This window comes from Thunnus maccoyii, chromosome 21 (genome assembly GCF_910596095.1).
Source record: "Thunnus maccoyii chromosome 21, fThuMac1.1, whole genome shotgun sequence".
In the NCBI taxonomy this organism is placed as follows: Eukaryota; Metazoa; Chordata; class Actinopteri; order Scombriformes; family Scombridae; genus Thunnus; species Thunnus maccoyii.
The window spans coordinates 11298975-11321149 of NC_056553.1; the positions used below are offsets into that span (position 1 = coordinate 11298975).

General features: G+C 41.0%; 4 protein-coding genes across 20 annotated transcripts in view; 3 read left to right on the forward strand and 1 right to left on the reverse strand.

The window, feature by feature from the left end:
- Positions 1-5049, forward strand: part of si:ch211-285f17.1 (sickle tail protein homolog) — a 114086-nt gene extending 109037 nt beyond the window's left edge. For 12 of the 15 annotated variants that reach the window (XM_042399074.1, XM_042399065.1, XM_042399070.1 and 9 more), the window contains 3 exons: positions 17-1678; positions 2208-2339; positions 3397-5049. In XM_042399074.1, coding sequence (XP_042255008.1) covers positions 17-1678; positions 2208-2339; positions 3397-3942 — 2340 coding nt within the window. In that variant the 3' untranslated portion in view covers positions 3943-5049. Of the gene's footprint in view, positions 1-16; positions 1679-2195; positions 2340-3396 lie in introns of all 15 variants that reach the window. The other 3 variants (XM_042399078.1, XM_042399079.1, XM_042399080.1) reach the window with 3 other exon arrangements.
- Positions 5050-5240: 191 nt separating this feature from the next.
- On the forward strand, positions 5241-6801 carry LOC121888552 (uracil nucleotide/cysteinyl leukotriene receptor). Its single transcript, XM_042400155.1, has 2 exons — positions 5241-5322; positions 5832-6801. Exon 2 carries the CDS (start codon positions 5854-5856, stop codon positions 6799-6801), a length of 948 nt encoding a protein of 315 aa, XP_042256089.1. The 5' UTR covers positions 5241-5322; positions 5832-5853.
- An 821-nt stretch (positions 6802-7622) lies between these two features.
- On the forward strand, positions 7623-18384 carry nphp3 (nephronophthisis 3). The gene is made up of 28 exons (XM_042399739.1): positions 7623-7666; positions 8175-8541; positions 8648-8773; positions 8866-9016; positions 9296-9448; positions 9749-9882; positions 10402-10562; positions 10710-10866; positions 11619-11693; positions 11835-12005; positions 12098-12201; positions 12306-12420; positions 12530-12673; positions 12818-12915; positions 13062-13164; positions 13302-13384; positions 13681-13816; positions 13949-14113; positions 14299-14393; positions 14489-14611; positions 14729-14918; positions 15090-15331; positions 15567-15642; positions 15733-15860; positions 16012-16252; positions 16362-16487; positions 16644-16759; positions 16850-18384. The coding sequence occupies exons 2-28, from the start codon at positions 8218-8220 to the stop codon at positions 17016-17018; spliced, it is 3906 nt and encodes a 1301-aa protein (XP_042255673.1). The 5' UTR covers positions 7623-7666; positions 8175-8217; the 3' UTR covers positions 17019-18384.
- uba5 (ubiquitin-like modifier activating enzyme 5) lies at positions 18268-22046 on the reverse strand. 3 transcript variants are annotated; one of them, XM_042399741.1, is made up of 13 exons: positions 21912-22046; positions 21648-21836; positions 21471-21516; positions 20863-20952; positions 20640-20749; positions 20463-20549; positions 20290-20374; positions 20081-20185; positions 19785-19912; positions 19569-19704; positions 19350-19425; positions 19132-19238; positions 18268-18762 (listed from the first exon to the last, which is right to left on the reverse strand). In XM_042399741.1, exons 2-13 carry the CDS (start codon positions 21812-21814, stop codon positions 18685-18687), a joined length of 1215 nt encoding a protein of 404 aa, XP_042255675.1. In that variant the 5' UTR covers positions 21815-21836; positions 21912-22046; the 3' UTR covers positions 18268-18684. The 3 variants fall into 3 exon arrangements, with proteins under 3 accessions (XP_042255675.1, XP_042255674.1, XP_042255676.1); XM_042399740.1 differs by having other exon boundaries at positions 21648-22045; XM_042399742.1 differs by lacking the exons at positions 21471-21516; positions 21648-21836; positions 21912-22046 and having other exon boundaries at positions 18272-18762; positions 20868-20954.
- Positions 22047-22175: the final 129 nt, after the last annotated feature.

Here is a 22175-nt window from a genome sequence, read left to right on the forward strand (position 1 = left end):
TTTTTCCATTTCTCAGGTGATATACTATGTGACTGGAAAGATCCCCAAAGACCATCCACCCCCATCAGGAACGGAGGAAACCCTTGAACACCGAGAGCCCACACAGCCTCCATCACAGGTGTCAAATGTCAATGTTAATGACAATTCTCCAAGCCAGCAACAGCAGCAGGAGCAGCAGCAGCAGCAGCAGCAGCAGGAGCCACAACAGCCACCCAAATCACCCCCACCTATAACTCCTCCACCTATATCACCTAAACCTGTGGGACTGAAGGGATTCAAACTGCCCAAGAAGCAAGTTAAACGCTCAGAATCCTTGAAGACTAGTGCAGAAATGGAGAAGGGAAATATCCTCAACAAAATTAACACTGAAAAGAAAAGTAAAGTCACTCAGGAGCATGTTTCTTCTAGTAAGAATGTAATACCCGAGCCTGTGGCAACCTCAACAGTCAGTACTGTGAGAGAGGGACCTAAAAGTTCTGGTGTGCCACCAAAAAAGGCTCCTATTGAGGACAGTGATCCACCTAAAACTAACTGTGAGGAGGGTGATGAAGAGGCTAGTCTCAGTCCTGACTTACCTGGAGAAGAGGCACCTCCACCCCCTGACAATATAGCCTTTATGATCACTAACACCAAGGTTCAGGCCCTGTCTTGTGGTGAGTACCAGGAACTGGTCAATGCCAAGAAAGGAAGCGTCCAGACTGTTACTGTAGGTGGTGCCACAAACCGAGGTAACACCACATCGGATCCCACTGTGCCCCCGGACAATGGCTTCCACAAGAAGCCCGTCATCATCATTTTTGACGAGCCCATGGACATCCGTTCAGCTTACAAGCGCCTTTCCACCATCTTTGAGTGTGAGGAGGAGCTGGAGAGGATGCTAGCAGAAGAGCGCATCGACGAGGAGAGTGAGGAGTCTGACACGGAGAGGAGTGGTTCGCTGCAGGTAAAAGCCGGAGAGACCAAGGTGGTTGATGGCAAAAAGGTCAGCTCTTCACAGGGCACTGGAGACCACACTAGCTTATCGTCCTCATCTTCATCTTCAATCGCTGAACTGACAGATAGTGGAATGAACATGGAATCAAATGGAGAAGCTAAGCAGGATGGTAAGAAGAAGTTCAAGTTTAAGTTCCCTAAGAAACAGCTGGCAGCGCTGACCCAGGCCATTCGCACAGGCACCAAGTCAGGCAAGAAAACTCTACAGGTGGTCGTGTATGAAGACGAGGAGGAATCCGATGGTACTGTAAGGCAGCACAAAGAAGCGAAGAGATTTGAGATTATGCGCTCAAAACCCTTAGCAGACACGTCTAAGTCAGCCCCGCTGAAGAGGCAGAACTCGGACTCCCTCGGCAGGACGGATGAGATCCGGAAGAACACCTACAAGACACTGGACAGCCTAGAACAGACCATTAAGCAGCTGGAGACCACTATAAGTGAAATGGGACCTTGCTCCCCTGAGGAACCAGTTTGCACAGAGGATGCGAAAGGAGAGAATGGGAAAATCTCAGGAGTGGGGCTGAAGAGGTCCTCCTCTCTCCCTACCTCCAAAGGGTCTGGCCCTAAGATACTCAGCAAAAATTCATTGCAGAAGAAGAATAAACCTCAGCTCCTTCCTCGGCCTGTAGTCATCCCCACCACCACCAACACCACTGTCCCCAGTGCCCCCAGCACCGTACAACAGGTCTCTCTCTAGTTCTTGTTGCTCCACAAGGCTTTGGGTCCTTCTCTTTCAGTTTCAAACCTACCTTCACTCCAACCTTAACCACTGAAATTACAAAATCATTAATCCACTCCACAGGTGCTAGGAAATGTTGGAAATGTCCCCTGTGGCTTTCTCACTCTGTAAAATCATGGTGACATGATTAAGGGTGGCATTTTGTTGGGTTCCTGCCTACCATCTTTCTTCTTCAGTTCATTGCTAAAACTCTGAGGTTTTCAGCAAGTGACAAACTCATTATCAAAGACACTCTCATGATGATTAATCTTTGTTATTGTCCTTATTCTTGACTGCATGTACTACTGTTCATTGAATGTAAGGTTTATGGTCCCACTGGGTGCATGATCTTTCACTGGTGTTGATTATTGAGGTGTTGAATGAACAGGTTTTTTACCTGTCAGTGTCCTGATTTTTCATACTTCCTATATGGTGTGTTTTTTTTCTTTCTTTTGTTTTATTTCTTGTTTTGTTTTTCGTTTGGATCCCCTTGCAGAATACCAGTGTCGCTTCCCCTACTAGTCGGATGCCCGTCCCTTTGTCTGCGAAGTCCAGGCAGTCGCCGGGTACTACTGACAAAGCAGGAAAACAGCAAAAACTGCAGGACGCTCAGAGGCAGTTCCGACAGGTAGTTTTACTGTAGGGCCTTACCAGAGACTAGAGGATATAAACTTATAGGGATCGAAAACATGAGGCATGTATTATAAGGGGGAAAAAAGACTACCAAAGCTGTGAGATTTCAAGTGTTGTGAAAAAAAATAGTCACTACGGTGGCGACTGTGGATCTGTTAATGTTTCTCTCGAGTCTGCTCTGACAAGAAGGCATGTTTGACTCTTGACTGTTACCCCATAACATCACTGTACTGTATGCTTCTGCATGTCCACACTGCTCATGGTTTTCACTGTGTTGGTGACTAAACAAAAAAATGGAAAAATGGCAAAGAAAAGTGGAATCCTATCCTGTCATCATCTGAGTTGTCATCACATCTCCAGTTCCCATCACAGCTGAGTTCCTAAACAGTGTTGCCAAATCCCAGGATGCTTATGGCTGTGTTAAAATACGAACCTAACTGACTTTTTCGGCTATGCTCCTCCCTTCTCACAATGCACCTCTGCTCAAACCCAACATTACTGCATAGCTTCTTAACCTCACGGTGATGTATTCCCTTACCCACAAGACCTCGCCACAACTCACCATCTTGCGCCGTCAGTTTCAGTGGAATACTGGCCCACATTTCCCCTGTCTGCGCTCACTCTTCAAAAGCCCTAACCCTGTAATCTAATCTTCGCCAGCCCTCCTATGCATCTTTGTCTTCTCAGTTTTCAACCACAGCCCCTTCACAATGCCTAACAAACCCTCTAACACGCAGGCAGTTGTAGAGATGCCCCTCCTGTCTGCCATCGCTCTGTCTAACCTTTGCAATGTTCTGTTTCCTGGTAACATGACTCTCAATTCCATGTGTCTCACTTTTCATTGTAACCTAGAAAAAAATAGAACTTCTGTCTATGTTGTTTTTGGTGTCTTTTAGTTGTGTCTTAGTAATATTAATGTTTGTGCAGTCATAGTATGTTTCAATGTCTATAACTTGTAGAGTTTTTGTTAACATCGTCTTGCCTTTTATATGTATTATTTGATCAGATTTCCTTTTTGACAACCAGTATCTGTTTGGCATCTCTGTTTGCAGGCTAACGGAAGTGCTAAAAGAGTGGGAGGGGATCATAAAACTACTTCCCCTACTATACCCATCTCTAAAATCCCTGCTTTTTATCCTAGCTCTACTAAAGGCAGCTCCCAGTCTGCACAAAGCTCAGATGCTACTAATCCCATTAACCCAGCCTCCTCTTCCTCCTCCTCCTCCTCCTCCTCCTCTGTCACAAAGTCCTCCATCCTGTCCTCTCACACTCCTCGTTCCAGTTCCCTACCCTCCTCCCACATCCCCTCCCTGTCTAACGGATCCCTCAAACTCCCTACACCCTCACAGCACACAGGTAAAGCTCTCTCGTTCTCCTCGCAGACTCAGAATGGTCGAGTGCACTCCTCCTCTTCATTCTCCTCCTCCTCATCCTCCTCCTCCTCCTCCCCCTCCCCTCTGTCGCCCACACCTTTGGGCCCAGGTGGAAAGAGCATCCGCACCATACACACCCCCAGCTTCACCAGCTACAGGTCCCACAACGGCAGCAGCGGCAAATCCTGCATCCCAACAGCCACAACAGCTAAGGACACTGCCTAGCCCCATTATCACCCCTCTGGCTTTACAGCATAGCAGGTAGACCTGGTGATGTTTCATTTTATATAGTGTTGGTTTGTTGTTTTTATTCTGTTTTTTTAAAGGTGTTGTAAAAGTATTAAGTGATGCACTCCCCCCATTCATGTTTTATTTGACACTGGCATTCTCACATCAATGCTTTTATCTCCATTGAGTTGCTACTTGGATTTTGATTCTTTCTTGAAGGTGTACCAGATGTTCTGACGAAATATTTTATAACGGAACTAAAAAAAATATTTAGTTTTGCCACTTTGTAGTTGAAGTGGGAGGCTCTCATGGTGTTGAAAATATATTTTTCTTGCTGTAGCTATGAATAGGGAAAATAGACTTGATGTACAACCACAAAGACCATGTAAAGATTGTGTTTTATTTTTCAAAGCAGAGATTGAATAACCATAGTATATTTAATCTTCTATATTTCTTATGTTGCCAGACATTCAACACAGCCCTTGTAAATGCCTTTTATGAATGTATACACCATGTATACAGACATTTTAAAGTTGTTCTCATTATTAACCTCTGTTTTTTAAGAGTATTTTCTCATAGTTACCCATGTAAACTGCCAATTTCTTTTACAGATTATGAAAAGTGGTATCATGAGTAATACAAATTTTCATTTTAGTGTGCCTATTTGCCAAAGTTGTTGTACAATGACTCACTTTAGGCCTAACCCAGTCACAAGATATAGGGGAATTTACATGCACTCTCTTGTTGTGACCTCAGTGTTTGTACTGCTGGTCTCGGTTTGTTAAGTTAACATGTATTGTTGTCTAAATGTAAACTGTACTAAAAAACAAAGTGATGAATCAGTTCTACCACATGTACATAGATGCTTCTACTAAGAAAATAAGTAGTTTTGTTAACATACCAAAGTTTATATGTATGCATGCCTTTCAAATACTTTAGGAGAGTGGTGTAAAAGAAGAATTATGTTTGCACAGATAGATTTTGTAAATATTTGGTTTTCTCTCATTTTTTGTAAAGCTTTAAATCATACTACAAAGGAGCAATGTGGTAAAGACAAAACTGTGTCGGAGTAGCAAAAATAAAGACTTGCATGCTTGTAAAGTATTGAGCTTCAATGTTTTCATTTTCTGATCAAGGCTTTCTGCATAATTTCTGTGGAAGTTGATGTTGTACATGTGAGTGCATGAGTCTGCTTACTTTTTGTGTGTGTGTGTGTGTGTGTGTGTGTGTGTGTGTGTGTGTGACGCACCACAAAACTGAACAGTTCTCTAGCTGTGACTTCCACTTCACTTTGTCTCATCTCATTCTCACACCAGTATTTTCCACTCGTAATGGATGTAATATAGAATTCTGCATTCTGCACCTCTGCAATTACAGGTAAGAATATTGTTAATAATTATTGACAAAGTGCCACTTGTGAGGACCATATACCCTAAATTTGCTCTTGCCCTGCAGTGGGTCGCATCAGATATCAAACCGCAAAGACTGGTAGCTTTAATTATAAATTACGTGTAAGTTTTCACATTTAAACTACCTAAAACATTCAAATTGGTTTTACTGTCTGTCATATAGTATTTAAAAGTCATTATTTTTTGAAAATCCTGTTTAAATTTCTGGTACCTTCAAGTGCACTGAGTAGTGGAGTTTACAGTTTATTACATAAGTCTTCCACAAGACTGATTACACTGAAATTTTACAAGGATAGTTCCTGTTTCTTAGAAGCACATGATTCAAAACATGATTTTACATGTGGGATCATATTTTTTGTCACTTACTTTCGCTATGAAAGCAACACGATGAATCAGTAAAAGGTTATTGACTATAGGCTATGACAGGATTGTGAATCATCATAACAGGTTATTTTTGTCTATTATATGCTGCACTAGGCTGATCCTCTACACAACAACTATGAACATCTCTGAAGGAGACATGCAGGGCTTCTATGGCAGTGCTTCGCACCAGGAGAACATTTCCTTTTCTATATTTTATATCCTGGTTTTCATCATTGCTGTGCCTGGAAATGCCTTGGCACTGTGGGCCTTCTTTCACCAGAACTGCAACTCTCCATCGAAAGTCTTCCTGAGGCACCTCTCAATCACAGACATCTCTTATATCCTCATTTTACCCATGCGTATAGTTTACCACCTGTCTGACAGCTACTGGCCCTTTGGACATATCCTCTGTCAACTTGCAGGCTTCCTCTTTTATCTAAACATGTACTGCAGCCTCTATTTAATGAGTTTCATCAGTCTGGATAGATTCCTGGCTGTGGTTCTACCTATAAGATCACTGTCAGTTAGAAAGGCTATGTATGCAAAGATAGTTGTTGGCATACTTTGGGTGATAATTATTGTGTCTGTGAGTCCAATACTTTTCTCTAAAAAGAATGTGACCAACAACTCATCTGGCATCTGCAACAAGCTGTACTTAGAAAAACCATCTCCCACAGCCTGGGTTTCCACTGTTGTGGCATTTGTTATTCCCCTCACCACTATAGTGGTTTCCTACATACTGATTCTGTTGAAATTAAGGTCAGTGAAGCAACAGGTTGAAAGACCAGTGAAAGATAAAGCGATGAAAATGATCATTCTCATTGTGATGAACTTTCTGTTTGCGTTTGTACCCTACCATGTGAGCCGGGTAATCTACATCAAAAGTCACAGTTATGGCCATATGACTGAAGCAAGCTGGGAGTCGCTGGGAAGAGCCAATCGGGTCACATCTGCACTGATGTGTGTTAGTGGTGTACTGGATCCTGTGATGTATTTCTTCCTGAACTATGCCTACAGGAAAAAATTGATTCAGATGTTCTGTAAAAACAGGGAAGATGATCAAGAAGCACCAAATATTATGTAACAAATAAATGTCTTTAAACAAATCATTCTCATTTTGTATCATTTTTAGAAAGGTGTTCAGACATGAATCTATTCAGCCTTGTGTGGTAGTTTGGAGTGCAGAATGAAATAAATAATGAGCACAAATGAGATGTAGAAGTAGGAAAACAAGAATACATTTAACACATCAATGTGATCTCTAAAATGTAGGGTTACAGAGTAATCCAAAATACTGCACAGTATTTATTATGTAACATATTACTTCATTTTGCAATCCAATGACCTGCATTATGTTTTGGAGGACGTTCTGGAGGAAGTAAAGAAACCTTATCAAATCTCAAGTTAACTTAGAGGCTATTTTTAACCTGATCTGCAGTGAAGGCTGACTTCCCTCTAAATGTATGAGTATGGCCTCATTATACAACAACAAGCTACACCAGCACAGACCCAGGTTTTTGGAACATGCAGGCTACAAAACTTTATATTGCAAACGTTTTCAAGTATTGCATGAAACATTTGACTTCATTAAATATATTTCAATTTAAATATGTATATATATGTAGGTGATTGCACTTGAAAACTTGATTTGTGTCAGACTCAGAATGTCTCATCTAATGAAGGTATCAGTACAATTTCAAATAACCCTGTTATATTAAACTGTGCAATAGCATAATGATTATAGCGTAACATTTGCGTAATTAATACAATCACAATACTAATACAATTAATACAAGACCTACTATGAGGGCTCTGTGCAGTTGCCATACCCTCAACAAGTAGCTCACATTAGATAATTGACTTTTTTACCCATTTTGACTTGTCTGAGCACCCGTATTACCGACTTGTTACCAAGGCAGCCAGGAAGAAGCTGTGAAGGGAGCGGGACCGTAAGTCAACTCTTGTTTATTTAACCGAGCTTTGTGATTTTTCCACTTTGGTTGGAGGCTATTATCAATATTCCGTCAAAGTTGAAATATGTACAAAACTTACTATGTTATTCTTTTAGTCTGTTCGTCAGTAACTAAATGTTGCGTCGAGCGTTTTAAGAGCTATTCCCGTAGCGCTTCGTTAGCTAAACAAACACCTTTACTCTTTATGATTATTGGACCGGTAGGAATAATTAGCTACTAATTAACTTCAAAAAGCGGTAACTTCACCTTCTAGGTGCTGGAAGCTTTCATCTAAAAGTAACGGTCGTGTCAGCTGTTGCCTTTGTAGGCAGCAAGTTAGCATAGTGGCTATAACTGTGCGTGTTCTAGCTGTTTTGAGTTACAGCAGGAGGACAACACACATTAGGGCGCAGAAAAGTGTCATCTTTCATCTTCCTAGCGTCAGATAGATGCTCCCTAGTAGTTGTCACTTCCCTGTATCCACGTCATGTCTTTCATCGCGCAGGAGCAGCCATGTGCATACGAAAAGGCTGACTATTTTTGCCACCATGGGCACGGCATCCTCTTTGGTCAGCCCAGGGGAGGTGATTGAGGATGGGTACGGAGGTGAAGGTGGGGAAGCCTGTGAGATCCCGGTGGAGGTCAAGCCCAAAGCCCGACTCCTACGCAGCTCCTTTCGCAGAGGACCCCGGGTGATTGGGGCCAGTTTCAAATCCACAGGTTCTGTGGATCTAGAGTATGCTGCAGAGTACGAGAGACTCCGCAAAGAGTACGAAATCTTCCGTGTCAGCAAGAACAACGAGATTTCATCCATGCAAAAGAAGGAAGCCAAGCTGGATGAGGAGAACAAGAGGCTGAGGGCTGAGCTACAGGTAAAATACATCAATGTGGAGGGAAGAGAAAGCGGACTGGATACAATATAAGCAATTTGAAGCCTATCACAAACATATTGGTTTAAGTGTTATCATCTGACAACAGGCTTTGCAGAAGACTTACCAGAAGATCCTGAGAGAGAAAGAAAGTGCTCTTGAGGCAAAGTACCAAGCTATGGAGAGGGCTGCCACCTTTGAACATGACAGGGACAAAGTAAAACGACAGTTTAAGGTAAACTGTACCAGATGTTTTACTCACCAGTTCATTCCTCTCTCTGTTAATCATGATTGCAGCCCTAACTTCTTTGGGTGAATGATTGCCAGATATTCCGGGAGACGAAGGAGAAGGAAATTCAGGATCTCCTGCGAGCCAAGAGGGACTTGGAGTCCAAACTGCAACAGCTGCAGGCTCAGGGCATCCAGGTCTATGATCCAAATGACTCTGATTCAGATGACAACCAAACTACTGTGACGGGTAAGACCAACAAATCCACACTGTTCTTTCAGATATTTATGTGTGGCCTTTTTTAAAAAAATATGTTTTATGCATTCACCTATCAAATCAAATCATTCAGTAAACCTACTTACTCCTGTTAACAAGAAAGCAAGAGGCTATCCCATCATGCTTTTATTTTGTTTTTCATAAGTTTTAATTTCCTGTTAGCACACTGCATAATCTAGCAAGATATAGTGTCTTGTTTTTTTTATAACAACTTCAAAAACCTTGTATCATTAATTTACTGTATGTCCTTAGCTGCAGGGACACAGTGTGAGTACTGGACTGGCGGTGTGCTGGGAAGTGAGCCCTCTATGGGTAGCATGATGCAGCTGCAACAGACCTTCCGAGGACCAGAGTTTGCACATAGTTTGATAGATATAGAGGGACCCTTTGCAAATGTGAGCAGAGGTAAGCAAACTATTTAAATAAGTCTTTAGTAAAAAAGGAGGTGTTATGATATGAGTTGAAGCCAAGACAGAAGAAGCCAAACATGTTTGCCCCATGGCTACAGTAGCTACTACGACACTGGAAAATTAATTCTATTCCTTTTAGAAAATTATCTTTACTTATCATGTCCTTATTCTAACTTTTCAATTGATGTAGATTTATGTTTGTAATATGGATAGCTTTTGAGGTATTCCATTCATTGTACTGTATTTGTTCATGTCTTTGCCTTGTACACTGTTCTCATTTCTCTCACTGTGTCAGATGACTGGGATGCTGCAGTGGCCAGTCTGCTTCAGGTCTCCCCTCATGTGCCTCAGGCCTTGTGGAGTAACACAGTACGCTGCTACCTAATCTCTACCCAGGAGACCAAAGCAGAGCTGGATATCTTTATCAAGGTTGGCATTATTATGTTTGGTTCTGGAGACGTGGCCGAAATTCAGGATAGTTAATCTTCGCTTAACAAGTAGCTGTCTGGAACACACCTTAGGTTTGAATTACTTTCTTCTTGACTGCAGATTCCTGGACGAAGTTAAATGGGATTAATTTCCACCTGTTTTAGTCTTCGTAATGAGAGTATTTGCATGCAGCCATTTCTCAGAAGCTTGATTTGTCAGGATTATTAAGTGGATTGCTCCTGCAGAATTTGTTTGAATGACGGTGGTCGTTGTTCCTCAGTGAAATAGACAAAATAATCCATGTGTCTCTGTTGAATGACATCATTAATCTGAAGTTAAACCTACCACTATATAAGTTTTGCATGTAAACTCTAATCTGCCTTCAAGAAATTAGTTAGTTCATTTAAGACTTGTCTGAATGTATTTTCCAAAACATGTCTGAGAAAGTCAATCTGGTTTAAAATGCCACTCTTTTTCTAGAAAGCTGCTTAACCTCAGCGCTTCATGCTTTAATTACAGAAACACTCTCCTGTGCTGCGGAGAATGTGTGAGGGTTTAGGCCATTTCTATCTGAATGTCTGCTTCCCAGAGGAGACTGCTGCCTCATATGCCGTAGAGCGCAAGCAAGAGATTGAAAGGAGCTCTGTGTGTGTGCTTCTTGTCAAATCTACTGTCACTAGGTAAGTCATATATTACCCTAACTAGCAACATTAAAAATGAAATCTTGGTACCCACATTTATTGAAGGTTGTATATTAATTCCTTTTCATTTATAAATAAATGAAATGATTTTGTTCTAATATTTGTGTGAAATGCATGTGTGTATAGCTCTGTGGTGGAGGATTGTGAGGAAGCTTTTGTGAAGAATCCAGATGGCCATCCACTGGTACTCTACCTCAGGACTGAAAAAGATCACAATTTGACTGGACCTACCAGGCAACTGCTGGAAAGGGTCAATGCTGCAGACAAGGCTGCTAAAGTCAAGGTGCAGTATATTAAATGAACAAGGCAAGACAGGATACAGGGAAGGAGGAGTACTCTCCCAAAATGTCCAAATATAGATAAAGACTGATTTTACCATGTTAACTGTACTGAGCTGTCAGCTTGTGCATTTTATAAATGAGTATGACTAATGGTATACATTTATCCAGAGTAGTTTCACTAAGCATACATGCATTGCTTCAACAATTTTCTTTTTCACACTTGCACACTAACACTACAGTCACACCCGGTATTTGCCCAATACCACCAAAGCTTATACTGTGGTCAAAAAGCACATGTGGTTTTAACACCTTCAAAGTTGACATTGCGTGTAATGCTGGTTGCTAGATAACACACAGCGCTTGTGGTGACAAAAATAAGAAAAGAGAAGTCCTCAGACAGGAACTGGTTAGCAGTCCATATATCAACATGTAAGACTAAAGGGGACAGAGCTTTTGCTGTTAGAGCACCTCAACTTGCCCTAGTACCTGCCCAATGAAGTCAGACTTGCAAAATCAGTATCTTCTTTTAAATCCCTTCTGAATTTCTTTCAAAGGCTTTTGAATATTTGTGTATGTATTTTTTACCTTATTATCTTATTCAATTTGGTCAAATTTGTCTACATTAGTTTGTTTGTGTTTATTTTTGGGGGGTTTCATTTTGTCCTTGTAAAGCACTTTGTAATCTCTGGTTTTAATAAATGCTATATAAGTAAACTTTATTATTATTATTATTATGTTTTGAACATTTACCCAGGTGGTGGATCATAGCGGTTCTGCAGAGGATGGGGCTTACCTGATTTATGCTCAACTAGAGAAAGTCATCAAACAGGTACAAACTTTCCTACAGCAAAATACAACATCAGCTTTTTCATCAACTCATAAAGTTTTAAGTGTTGTGTGTACAATGATTTATGCCCACACCTCCATTCCCTGACATCTCTCTAAAATTCCATTTCCACCCTCTTTGTAGGAGCTGCTGGGTCTTGAAGGAGCAGATGTTGACTCTAAGGACTCTGGGATAGAGGAGGGGCGAGAGGAAGACTCGGGGGATGTGCTGTGGGACCTGCATGATGAGCAGGAACAGATTGAGTCCTATCAGCAGGCTTGTAGCAGCACCAACTCACAGTTAGGCTTCCAGAAGGTAGGGCAGATCTTCTTATCTTTTCAACTCAGACAATCTTTTCTTGTTGATTTATCTCTCTGAGTCTGTTTTGTATCTGATATTCTTCTCAGTATATAGATCGTCTGAATGACATGATAGCTGCTCCCCCTCCCACCCCTCCTCTGCTAGTATCCGGTGGTCCAGGCTCAGGAAAGTCTCTCCTGCTGTCTAAATGGTGAGAACTGATTGTTTCAGATAAGTGCAATGTGTCACCCCCCTTCCATATTGTGTGATGTGTCATTATGGAACGCACACTAATTGTTCTTTAATCCTCTGCAGGATTGAGCTGCAGCAGAAGCAGTCCCCCAACACCTTGTTCCTTTATCATTTTGTTGGTCACCCTCTTTCCACAAGCTCAGAGCCAGTTCTCATCATCAAACGCCTCACAGTCAAAGTAAGTGGTCTCTCTTGTGGTCTTACTTTCAGTATTTGTCAGGCAGGGATGTCACACTTTATTATTTAGTAGCTGGGGAATATGTTGTCTAACTGTTGTTGTCGCATAGCTGCTGCAGCACTTCTGGTCCATTTCTGGCTTGTCCATGGAGCCCAGTAAGATCTTGGAGGAGTTTCCCCGCTGGCTTGAAAGGCTATCAGCTCGCCATCAAGGAAACATTATCATTATCATCGACTCCATTGACCAAATACAGGTGCATCCTCTCTGCTTTAACCCAAATTAGACATACACTGTACATGTTTCCTCTCAGTCAACTTTCAGAATAATTCTCTATACTCTTCAGAAGGACTTCCAGAAGAACTCTTCCAACTTTAACATTTTTCTCCTTTTTTTCCAGCAAGCAGAAAGACACATGAAGTGGTTGATTGACCCTCTCCCTGTCAATGTTAGAGTGGTGGTGTCTGTCAATGTGGAGACATGTCCTCAAGCTTGGAGGTAGGTGCTGTAAATCTGAAAAATCCCATTCAGATTATTTTGTGTCCTTTTCTGGTACAAGCTTCTATTTATTTATTGACAGTGCAGTGGAATGAATATCTAAATGCCTTCCTGTAGTATTACCATTTATAGATGTCACTTTCCAGATTGTGGCCCACACTCCATTTAGACCCGCTGAGTCCCAGAGAGGTCAGGAGTGTTGTAAATGCAGAGTGCCAGACCATGGATCTCAAACTTGCCAAGGATCAGGTCAGTTATCTTTCCACCGTCCTTTTTTTTTTTTTTTTTTTAAATTAAGTATTTGGGTGTGTGGAAACGCATTTGAAATTGTTAATAGGTATGTTTTTTTCAGGATGCTGCTTATGAATGTTGTATCTTTATTCCAGGAGAAGAAGCTGGAAAGGCACTGCCGCTCTGCATCGACCTGCAATGCATTATATGTCACACTACTGGCAAGGATGATCACCAGGTTAGCCAACACTGTCTTTGCAGTTCAGATTCTCTTTTCTTCACCGTCCAGCATTGATTCAACACCGGATACATTGAAATGTGGTTTTAGGTCTGTCAGCTGTTTTAATTATCCATGCAAAGCAACAGCAGTACTTAAAATGTCATTCTTTATGTATTTTTACTGCTTTTTATCAAGGGGAAAAGACACAGGACCCATTTCACTGCAATGAAATGTATATAATGGGAGGGTTTTCAGTGACTTGTATAAATTTTTGTTGATCTGATCATGTGTGTTGTTTTGTTACTGCCGAGCAGTAGCTCATGTTGGTCATTGGAGAAGAGCCTTGAGCAGTGCCTACAGTGTCAAGACACCATGTCACTCTACCGCCTGGCACTTAAGATGACGCTGAACTCCCTCAACAATGACAGAGAGCGACACATTATGAGAGAGGTGACCTATATTGAGACAAAATAACAGTACCCCTCTTTGCATTTAAACACAAGGTTTTCTTGTAGTGAGTAATCTGTCTATTTTTAGCTTTTCCAACATGTTGTGGTTTGTTGTTGTTTCTTTTCTCCTTAGATACTTTGCCTTGTATGTGCCAGCCATAATGGAGTGAGTGAATCAGAGGTACAAGACCTTTTCCCAGAACTGGAATTGCCTGTTCTGTCCTCACTGCTCTACTGTCTGAACAGACTCTGCATTGTAACCCTTCGTTGTGGGCTAATCAGGTTTCATCACTTGCAGGTAACTGGGCTCATTGGCCAGTAGAATTACAGAGCACAAACTCATGTAATCATAGATAAATCAGTTTTAACTGAAGACAAATGCATTAAAATATTATAATCATTGGACCCAAAATATATGAACAGATAAATTTGAAATTTTGTCTGTGATATTTATGTCTGACTGTGTGTCTGTGTATCTGTCAGGCTTGGGAAGCTGTGAGGTTGGAGTTTCTGAGTGGAGGAAGCAGCTCTGCTACTTACAGAGAGAAACTGATCCATTACTTCAGCCAGCAACTCAGGTGCTGCAGAGTGGCCATTTTTTTCCCATTGTAGCTCAATTCACATTCTTCTGTTCATACAAGTCATGTCATTGTATATGTGTCTCTGTGTGTAGCCATGATCGTGTGACATGGCGCGTAGCAGATGAGCTGCCCTGGCTGCTCCAACAGCAGGAGGACAGGACTAAACTCCAACTCAGCCTCCTAAACCTGTTTGTCTCCCAAAACCTCTACAAGAGGTATACATTTGTGTTGATATTATTACAAAGTCTGCCACATTTGTTCAGGTATTGTCTTACAGATACTCTTGTAATTGATTTTTTTTGATAAAGGATTTGACGTGTTTTGTTTTTTAGGGGTCATTTCTCTGAGCTGCTAGCCTATTGGCAGTATGTGGGCAAAGACAAAAGCTCCATGGCCAATGAGTACTTTGACTCCCTGAAACACTATGAGAAGAGCTGCGAGAGTGAAGACAGTATGACCAAGCTGGCAAACTTGTATGAGACCTTGGGACGTTTCCTCAAAGACCTGGGCCTCCCTAGTCAGGTATAATGCATGACTATAATATTTAAAAGACTATTAGCTTTTGATGGACTAAATGAATTCATGTTTACTATTCATGTATACATGTTTATTATTCGCCTCGTCTTGTATAGCAGTTTAGTGCATATATTGACAATTTCATATATATTTGGTTCTCTCTGTCTGTTTGTTTAGGCGGTGGCCCCTTTACAAAGATCCCTTGAAATAAGGGAGACAGCCCTGGACCCAGACCATCCCAGTGTAGCTCGTTCTCTGCACCAGCTGGCCGGGGTTTATGTTCAGTGGAAGAAGTATGGCAACGCCGAGCAGCTGTACAAGCAGGCCCTGGAGATAAGTGAGAACGCCTATGGTGCTGAGCACGCCAGCGTAGCTCGAGAGCTGGAGTCACTCGCAATGCTCTACCAGAAACAAAACAAGTAAATGGGACACTCTTGGTGTTGACTTGCATGATGTCACTTAAAATTACTGTTTATGTAGTATAACTTATTGATTGTTCCAGCCAAGTAATGTGTTTACAGGGAGTCATCCCACCTATGCTGATGATCTTATGACCTCATTAAAAGTTAAACAATAACTAAAACACTCAGTCAACGCAGGAACCATTTAAAATACACATATTTAATGACTTACACCTGGTACTTTTACTATCAGGTATGAACAAGCAGAGAAACTCAGGAAGAGGTCAGTGAAGATACGTCAGAAGACTGCTCGCCAGAAAGGTCATATGGTGAGCATATTTCTCAGCTATCCACACACTTAGTCACACTTACTTAATCAGTCATATTTTACATGCCTTTTGTCTATCCCCCCCTTCCAGTATGGCTTTACTTTGTTGAGGCGCAGAGCCCTACAGCTGGAAGAGCTGACCCTGGGGAAAGACTCCGCTGACTGTGCTAAGACACTTAATGAACTGGGTGTCCTGTACTACCTCCAAAACAACCTGGAGTAAGGCTACATTCACACATAACAGCTGGCATGCACATAAACAACACGTGGCCTGAATGATTGGCATTCTGAGATGTGTCAGCATGCTTACTTTCTACTTTGCAATAGTATGTCCACCATTATCGAACCTCCCTCTCTTTGATCTACCCAGTGCAGCCAAGGTGTTCTTGACCCGCTCTCTGGAGATGCGTCAGCGTGTCCTCGGTCCAGATCACCCAGACTGCGCTCAGTCCCTCAACAACCTGGCTGCACTGCACACAGAGAGAAGGGAGTATGAAACAGCTGAGGACATGTATGAGAGGGCGCTAGACATCCGCAAGAGGGCCTTGTCCCCAGACCACCCCTCGCTGGCATACACACTCAAACACCTGGCCATGCTCTATAAACGCAGAGTGAGACACACGTGCCTTTTGACTGAAACATTTTAATAGTCCGTCTTTTGAACAGCTTATCTGGTGTTGGTGTTCTCACCTGATTCTAAGATGTGTTTGTGTTGTACAGGGGAAGCTGGAGAAGGCTGTGCCACTGTATGAACTGTCTCTGGAAATCAGGGAAAAAAGTTTCGGACCCAAACACCCCAGTGTGGCCACAGCGCTGGTCAACCTGGCTGTAATCTACTGCCAACTGGTGAGGATGTTCATGCTTCTTCAGTCTTCAGTTCATATACTCCAGACTTGCATATGTCTATCAATATTTGTATATATTAATTTTAATGGTGTAGGCATGTGTAGATGTATTTTAGGATGTATAGAATAAAACTGTGAATTCCTTTGTCCTTTGCAGAAGAAGCACAATGATGCCTTGCCTCTATATGAACGAGCACTGAAAGTGTATGAGGATAGCTTGGGCCGCTCACATCCTCGCGTTGGAGAGACATTAAAAAACCTGGCTGTGCTTAGGTATAGTACTGAGGTTACCAACAGGTGACATTTTGCTATTCAGAAGTTAACCAATTAGATATGAAATAATCTTTAATCTTTCTGTTTTAGCTATGAAGAGGGGGACTTTGAGAAAGCAGCAGAGCTTTACAAGCGTGCAATGGAGATCAAAGAGGCAGAGCCATCGTTGGTGTGTGGGAACGCTCCATCCCGCCACTCCTCCAGTGGGGATACATTCAGTCTGAGGGGACCTGCCCCCCTCCCACAAGCCCCAAGGTGACTCTGTCAAGCCAGATTAACAAAAACATCAGACCCGACGGTTTTATCAAAGAGAGAACCATCCTGGTCCTCACACTGTGATGATCGATTGTCTGGATGGAGGTTTTAGGTTTTGGTGAAATATACTGTAAGTGCCCTATTAGTCTGTGAAACCTGTGTATTTGCCAAAAGTATTTATGAATATTTCTGTAGTCTTAACATAATCATGTGTGTAAATAACTTGGGACATCCGTTATATCAGCCCTTTTAAGGGCCTAGAACTCAGGTTTACACTATTTTTAATTCAGAATCAAACATTTCAGTTCTCTTTACAGTGTATATTGTTCAGTTAGCAGTACAGACTCCTTTGCAGGCATGGAATTCATCCATCCAAGAGGGCTTGGCATATTCTAATCAAAAAAACATGACTAACAAGAACAGATACATTTGGTGCTTTCCAATATACAATGGATGATGTTCTATGCACTCTTTCAAGTTTTCTTCTTTGTGAATTAGATACACATGTATGAAGAAAACTCAGATTATTTGATAGTTTGATTTTTAAGGAATATTTCAAAAAATCCTAATCATGAGGAGATAAAGTATGAACTATAAAACATTCCAACAACACAATATGCTGTCATCCCTTTTGCCAAAACTGTTTATAGAATATTAATTAGCAAGCAATCAAACCTCAGTTTTGTTTCCAAGTTTACATTCCTGACGTTTTGAATGAAGGATATCTGAGAGCTGCTATCTCTAAAATCAAATGTGCCAAAATATTCTTATGTTTACGTCACACACCATGTTTACCTACAAGTATTAAATAAAGGGAATATAGAATATAGGAACCCAAGATACGAGTCCAAAAACAAGCCTCGACCATGTTTGAGGAACTCAAACTTTGGTACTGATTTTATGTTGTGTTTATGCAAAACTAAATGTACATTTATGTGTTAGCTGTGATTTTAAGGGAATTGTCAAAAACATGATGGTGCCACATGCATCTTCAGGTTTAGGTACAATAAAATAATGATCTATTGTCTGACTGGATATACATAAAGTCAAAAGGGACTCAGTGCACCAAAACTTGTTATTTCATTGCAAAATATAGCATATACATTGTATCTTAAATGCATTTGTTTTGATATATTCATGTATTTATGTAATGTAATATAATATAATGTAATTAAAATCTGTAAAAGCAACAAAAATCATATCCAGTAAATCAAAAAGATTGTATTCCATCTAATAAATACTTTATTGAGACAAAGTAAACATTGTCCATCAGTAATGTTGCAGCAGATATTTTGTTAAAGCTGAATGAATGACAGAGCAAATACAGTAAAAGGTTGGTTCACGCATTCATTAATCAAAACCCGAATATACACATCGTATACATGTTAATGCACTAACAGTGATGTTATTCTAGGTTTACAGACGTTGATCCAGAGTTTGTTCCAATTCCAAGTGCTACACGCCTTCCCAGTACATCAGCAAATTACACATTTGACTGCCATCAGCAGCACTCTTCATGCATTTACCTCTGGTAATTGTTAGAAGTTGTTGACATTAATTGGCTTTTTGGCCCCCAAGTGACCATTGTAAAATGCTTGTTGTCAAAGAAATCATTGGAATAAAGTGAGAAGCGGCATCTGAATAGCAGAAATACATCTTCAGATTGCGACCTACATCTTTCTCATCTGAGCCATCAAGTCCTCTAAGCTCTGTTCAGTCTCCTCCACTGTCTCCCCGTGTACTGTATTCTGTTTCAAACAAAAGAAAACAAAATATTATCAGATTTTAGTTGAATATGCCTTTTAGTCAACAAAAAAAACTGACCCTTTTCCACACCTACGTGACTTTAAGATTCAATTCCTACCTTCCAGCCAAGCAGCAATTTAATTTTAGATTGCTATGGTATGAAAATCAAATTGGATACTAGAAACTTGTTTTCAGTCATCTACTACAGTGAATATTTATTTGACTTTATTGTTACAATATAAAATCTTGTGAGGCTGTATGCTTAGGCAAAAAGGTTATCAACAATCTTAATTATTTTAAATTAATGAGCTGAAACATGAAAAACTACTTGTAAAGTCCTTTAAAGCCTTGTTGTCTTAAACAATACTGACCTCAGCTGGAATGGTGTAAGCCACAGTGATGCCTTCTGGGAGGTCAGGCACAGTGCCTGATGCAGCCTGTAACTCATTGTCAGTCACCTCAGATACTAGTTCAATACCTGCACAACACAATTAGCATTAATACACATTTACTGCACACTGAAAAAAAAAATATGCAGACTATCTTATGAATCTGACACGGTTAAATGCAATAGTTGTTTGTCACTCACCCCAATCATTGTCCTCATGTACGACCTCTTCCTCTTCCTGTACAACTTCCACCTTGGGCCGTTCCGCTTCTTTCTTCTGAAGGGAAGAAATTCAGACAGACAGACACTGTTAGCATTCTTATCTGATGCAGCACCATGTAAGAGTCAGTATCACAATGAACTGGGCTTTTGGTCAATCCTGCATCCTACTACTTGAAAACAAAGAGCATGCACACACACCTTATACTCCTCTTGTTGTCTCCTGCAGTGGCGGTCATTACACTGGGGGTTGGGTTTCATGGCCATAGTGGGGAAGAAGTCCTGCATGGCGTTGTAGCCAAGATAATAACTGACAGTCCCGAACTTTAGCAAAAACCTGTAAGACAAAACATTCACTTTACATTTTGAAAGTTTCTCATGTCAGGTTTCTCAGTGGCCATAAATGACATTACTTACTTGAGGACATTTTGCACCAGGATGCCTGCAACCACACCCATTGTTGTTGGTAAGCTGGCAGCACAGACACCTTCCCTCTTTAGGGTCTTCTCATCGATGTTAGCTGCCACCACCAGGGGGGGAGCACACTAACAAAGGATACGATTGTAAAATACTATGTTAACTTTACTTCTTTTTTTCCTCACAAAGAAATATTGCAGTATTAAGTATTGGCATTGTAAGAATTACACATATTTTCAGTGGAAAGTAAACAAAATGTTGGTTGTATGTGGTTGCTGTGTGGCATGTGGACATACAGCAAAGCAGGCCGTCTCTCCAGGGATGATGAGCTGGATGTGTCCTGATACAGCGTTTTCACTCACCCCAGACTCCATCCAGATTTGACCAAGTTCATTACAAGCCTGAGAGAAACAGGATAAAATCAAAAAAACTTGCAAAAGTAACATGCAAAGTACTGTGTGTATTATGACAGCTCTGTGTATTACTTATTAGTTAATACACTCACTGTATTGATGGCCATTCTGGCCTCAAAGTTGTCCACACAGCTTAGGACCAAATCCACCGGCTTCCCTTCTTCCAGCCCTCCATGACTGACAACACACAGAATAACTTATGAAGGTCTGTTCCACTGACGGGACACAGGAAGAAGACAAGAAACTAGAGAGTAGAAATACCCACCTGATGCGGTCCATGAAATGTGTGAAATTTTCCATTGTGGTGATGTTGTAGTTGTGAGTCTCAAACGACACATCTGGATTAATGTTTCTGTTGGGAAAATTGAGCAACGTGTCAGCAAATAGAAACCAAATGTCTCAAATTAAGGGGAAAAGTGGATTACTATTAACAACAGTGTACCTGAGTGTGTGCTCGGCTGCTTCCACTTTACTCAGGCCTGCCTGGTGAGGCTGGAAGAACAGTCGGTTCATGTTGGCCAGCTCTACTTTATCGTAGTCAAAGAGGAGCAACTGAGATGGAACAAGAGACAAGACTGGGTTAAGCACAAGCAGACAATCTACTGAACAAGATGAACAAGTATAAGGTAGGAAAAAAATGGAAGAAAGAATCAAGTTTGTATTACCTTACCAATGCCACATCTAGTGAGCATTTCAGCTGTCACACTGCCCACTCCCCCAACACCGACCACAGCTACTGTGAATGTCCGGATTTTCTGTCAAGATTATTTGGAGATTATTAATCATGCTTCTAAATACAAAAAAAAAAAAAACCTTTATCAGGTGTGCACTGACAGCTGATGTCAGCCATAAAAAGCAATACATGCTGAGTTTATTATCAAGAAGAAAGTCAGTTTATCTGGCAGAACAGCACAAATGTAAAAAGGTCTTAAAAACACAATTGTCTTAAGACATTCATGTCTAAAAAGCTAAAAAAAACAACAACAAAAAAAACAGGTTTTACACCAGCATTGTACAAAACAAAATGCATATTGGTTTCAATATTAGCTGATATGGAGAGAGAATGTGTGTGTATGTGTGTATAAATGGAGGAAGGGTATTGGTAATCGCTATTGACTTTACAAAACAACATCAATTCATCCAGTCCACAGCTTTAAGATGTCAAAGTAATACCTCGCAGGTATTTTTGTGAGTATATTATAATTTATGTTGTGAATAAACAAGCAACCACAAATTAATTTCTCAGTGAGAGGACAACTATCAAATAACAAACCTCATAATCATCCACGATGCCCATTCTCTTCAAAGCCATTAGACGACTGCAATGAAAACACAGCTGTGATTAGCTTGTGGTCTATGGGATACCAACATATGGGCAGAATGACTCACTAGGCTTAGTCACTCCACTATGAGCACTAAAACACCCAAATAAAATAGAATAAAAGCTCACCTGTATGGGTTGGAATCCACAACTTCAGCGCTCATTTTGTTAATTTTCGGTCTGTGAAGTGCCTGGTTGTGAGCATCCTCCACGGCACAGTGCTGCTGCTGCTTACACTTTATCAATTCATTTTCCAACTCTCTCACGCGGAGCTTCAGTTCCTCCACTGTCGCCATTTGGGAAAACGAACCCTGCGATCTCAACAATACAAACAAAATATAACGTTACTGATATGAAACCGCAAACAAACTGTTCAGACGGTTAAATCTGTACCGAAAGTACACGTCTTCACAACTCAAATCAGCTGTCAGGATGTGTGTCCCTGTAAACAACGTCCGTGCAGAAAACGAGTGTAACGTTCTATGAACGTTCCTACATAATATACGGGATATTTGTACATTTTTCTTTACATATAAGGTGAGACTGTTGAACGATTTCAGGGCATTGTGTTTTTTAAAGCTCTGTTGACTTTCTTACAGAATCAACTCGAACAAAATTACATTTAATGACGTTACGTCGCGTTATTTTTTCCCACCC

Coding starts and splice junctions, on each gene's coding strand:
- LOC121888552 (XM_042400155.1), top strand. CDS start 5,854: ATGAACATCTCTGAAGGAGACATGCAGGGCTTCTATGGCAGTGCTTCG.
- nphp3 (XM_042399739.1), top strand. CDS start 8,218: ATGGGCACGGCATCCTCTTTGGTCAGCCCAGGGGAGGTGATTGAGGAT. Junction 14,919..15,089: donor ACCTGGGCCTCCCTAGTCAG/GTATAATGCATG, acceptor CTGTTTGTTTAG/GCGGTGGCCCCTTTACAAAG. Junction 16,760..16,849: donor AAAAACCTGGCTGTGCTTAG/GTATAGTACTGA, acceptor TTTCTGTTTTAG/CTATGAAGAGGGGGACTTTG.
- uba5 (XM_042399741.1), bottom strand. CDS start 21,814: ATGGCGACAGTGGAGGAACTGAAGCTCCGCGTGAGAGAGTTGGAAAAT. Junction 20,953..21,470: donor GCATCGTGGATGATTATGAG/GTTTGTTATTTG, acceptor TAATCTTGACAG/AAAATCCGGACATTCACAGT. Junction 19,239..19,349: donor ACATGAGGACAATGATTGGG/GTGAGTGACAAA, acceptor TGTGTTGTGCAG/GTATTGAACTAGTATCTGAG.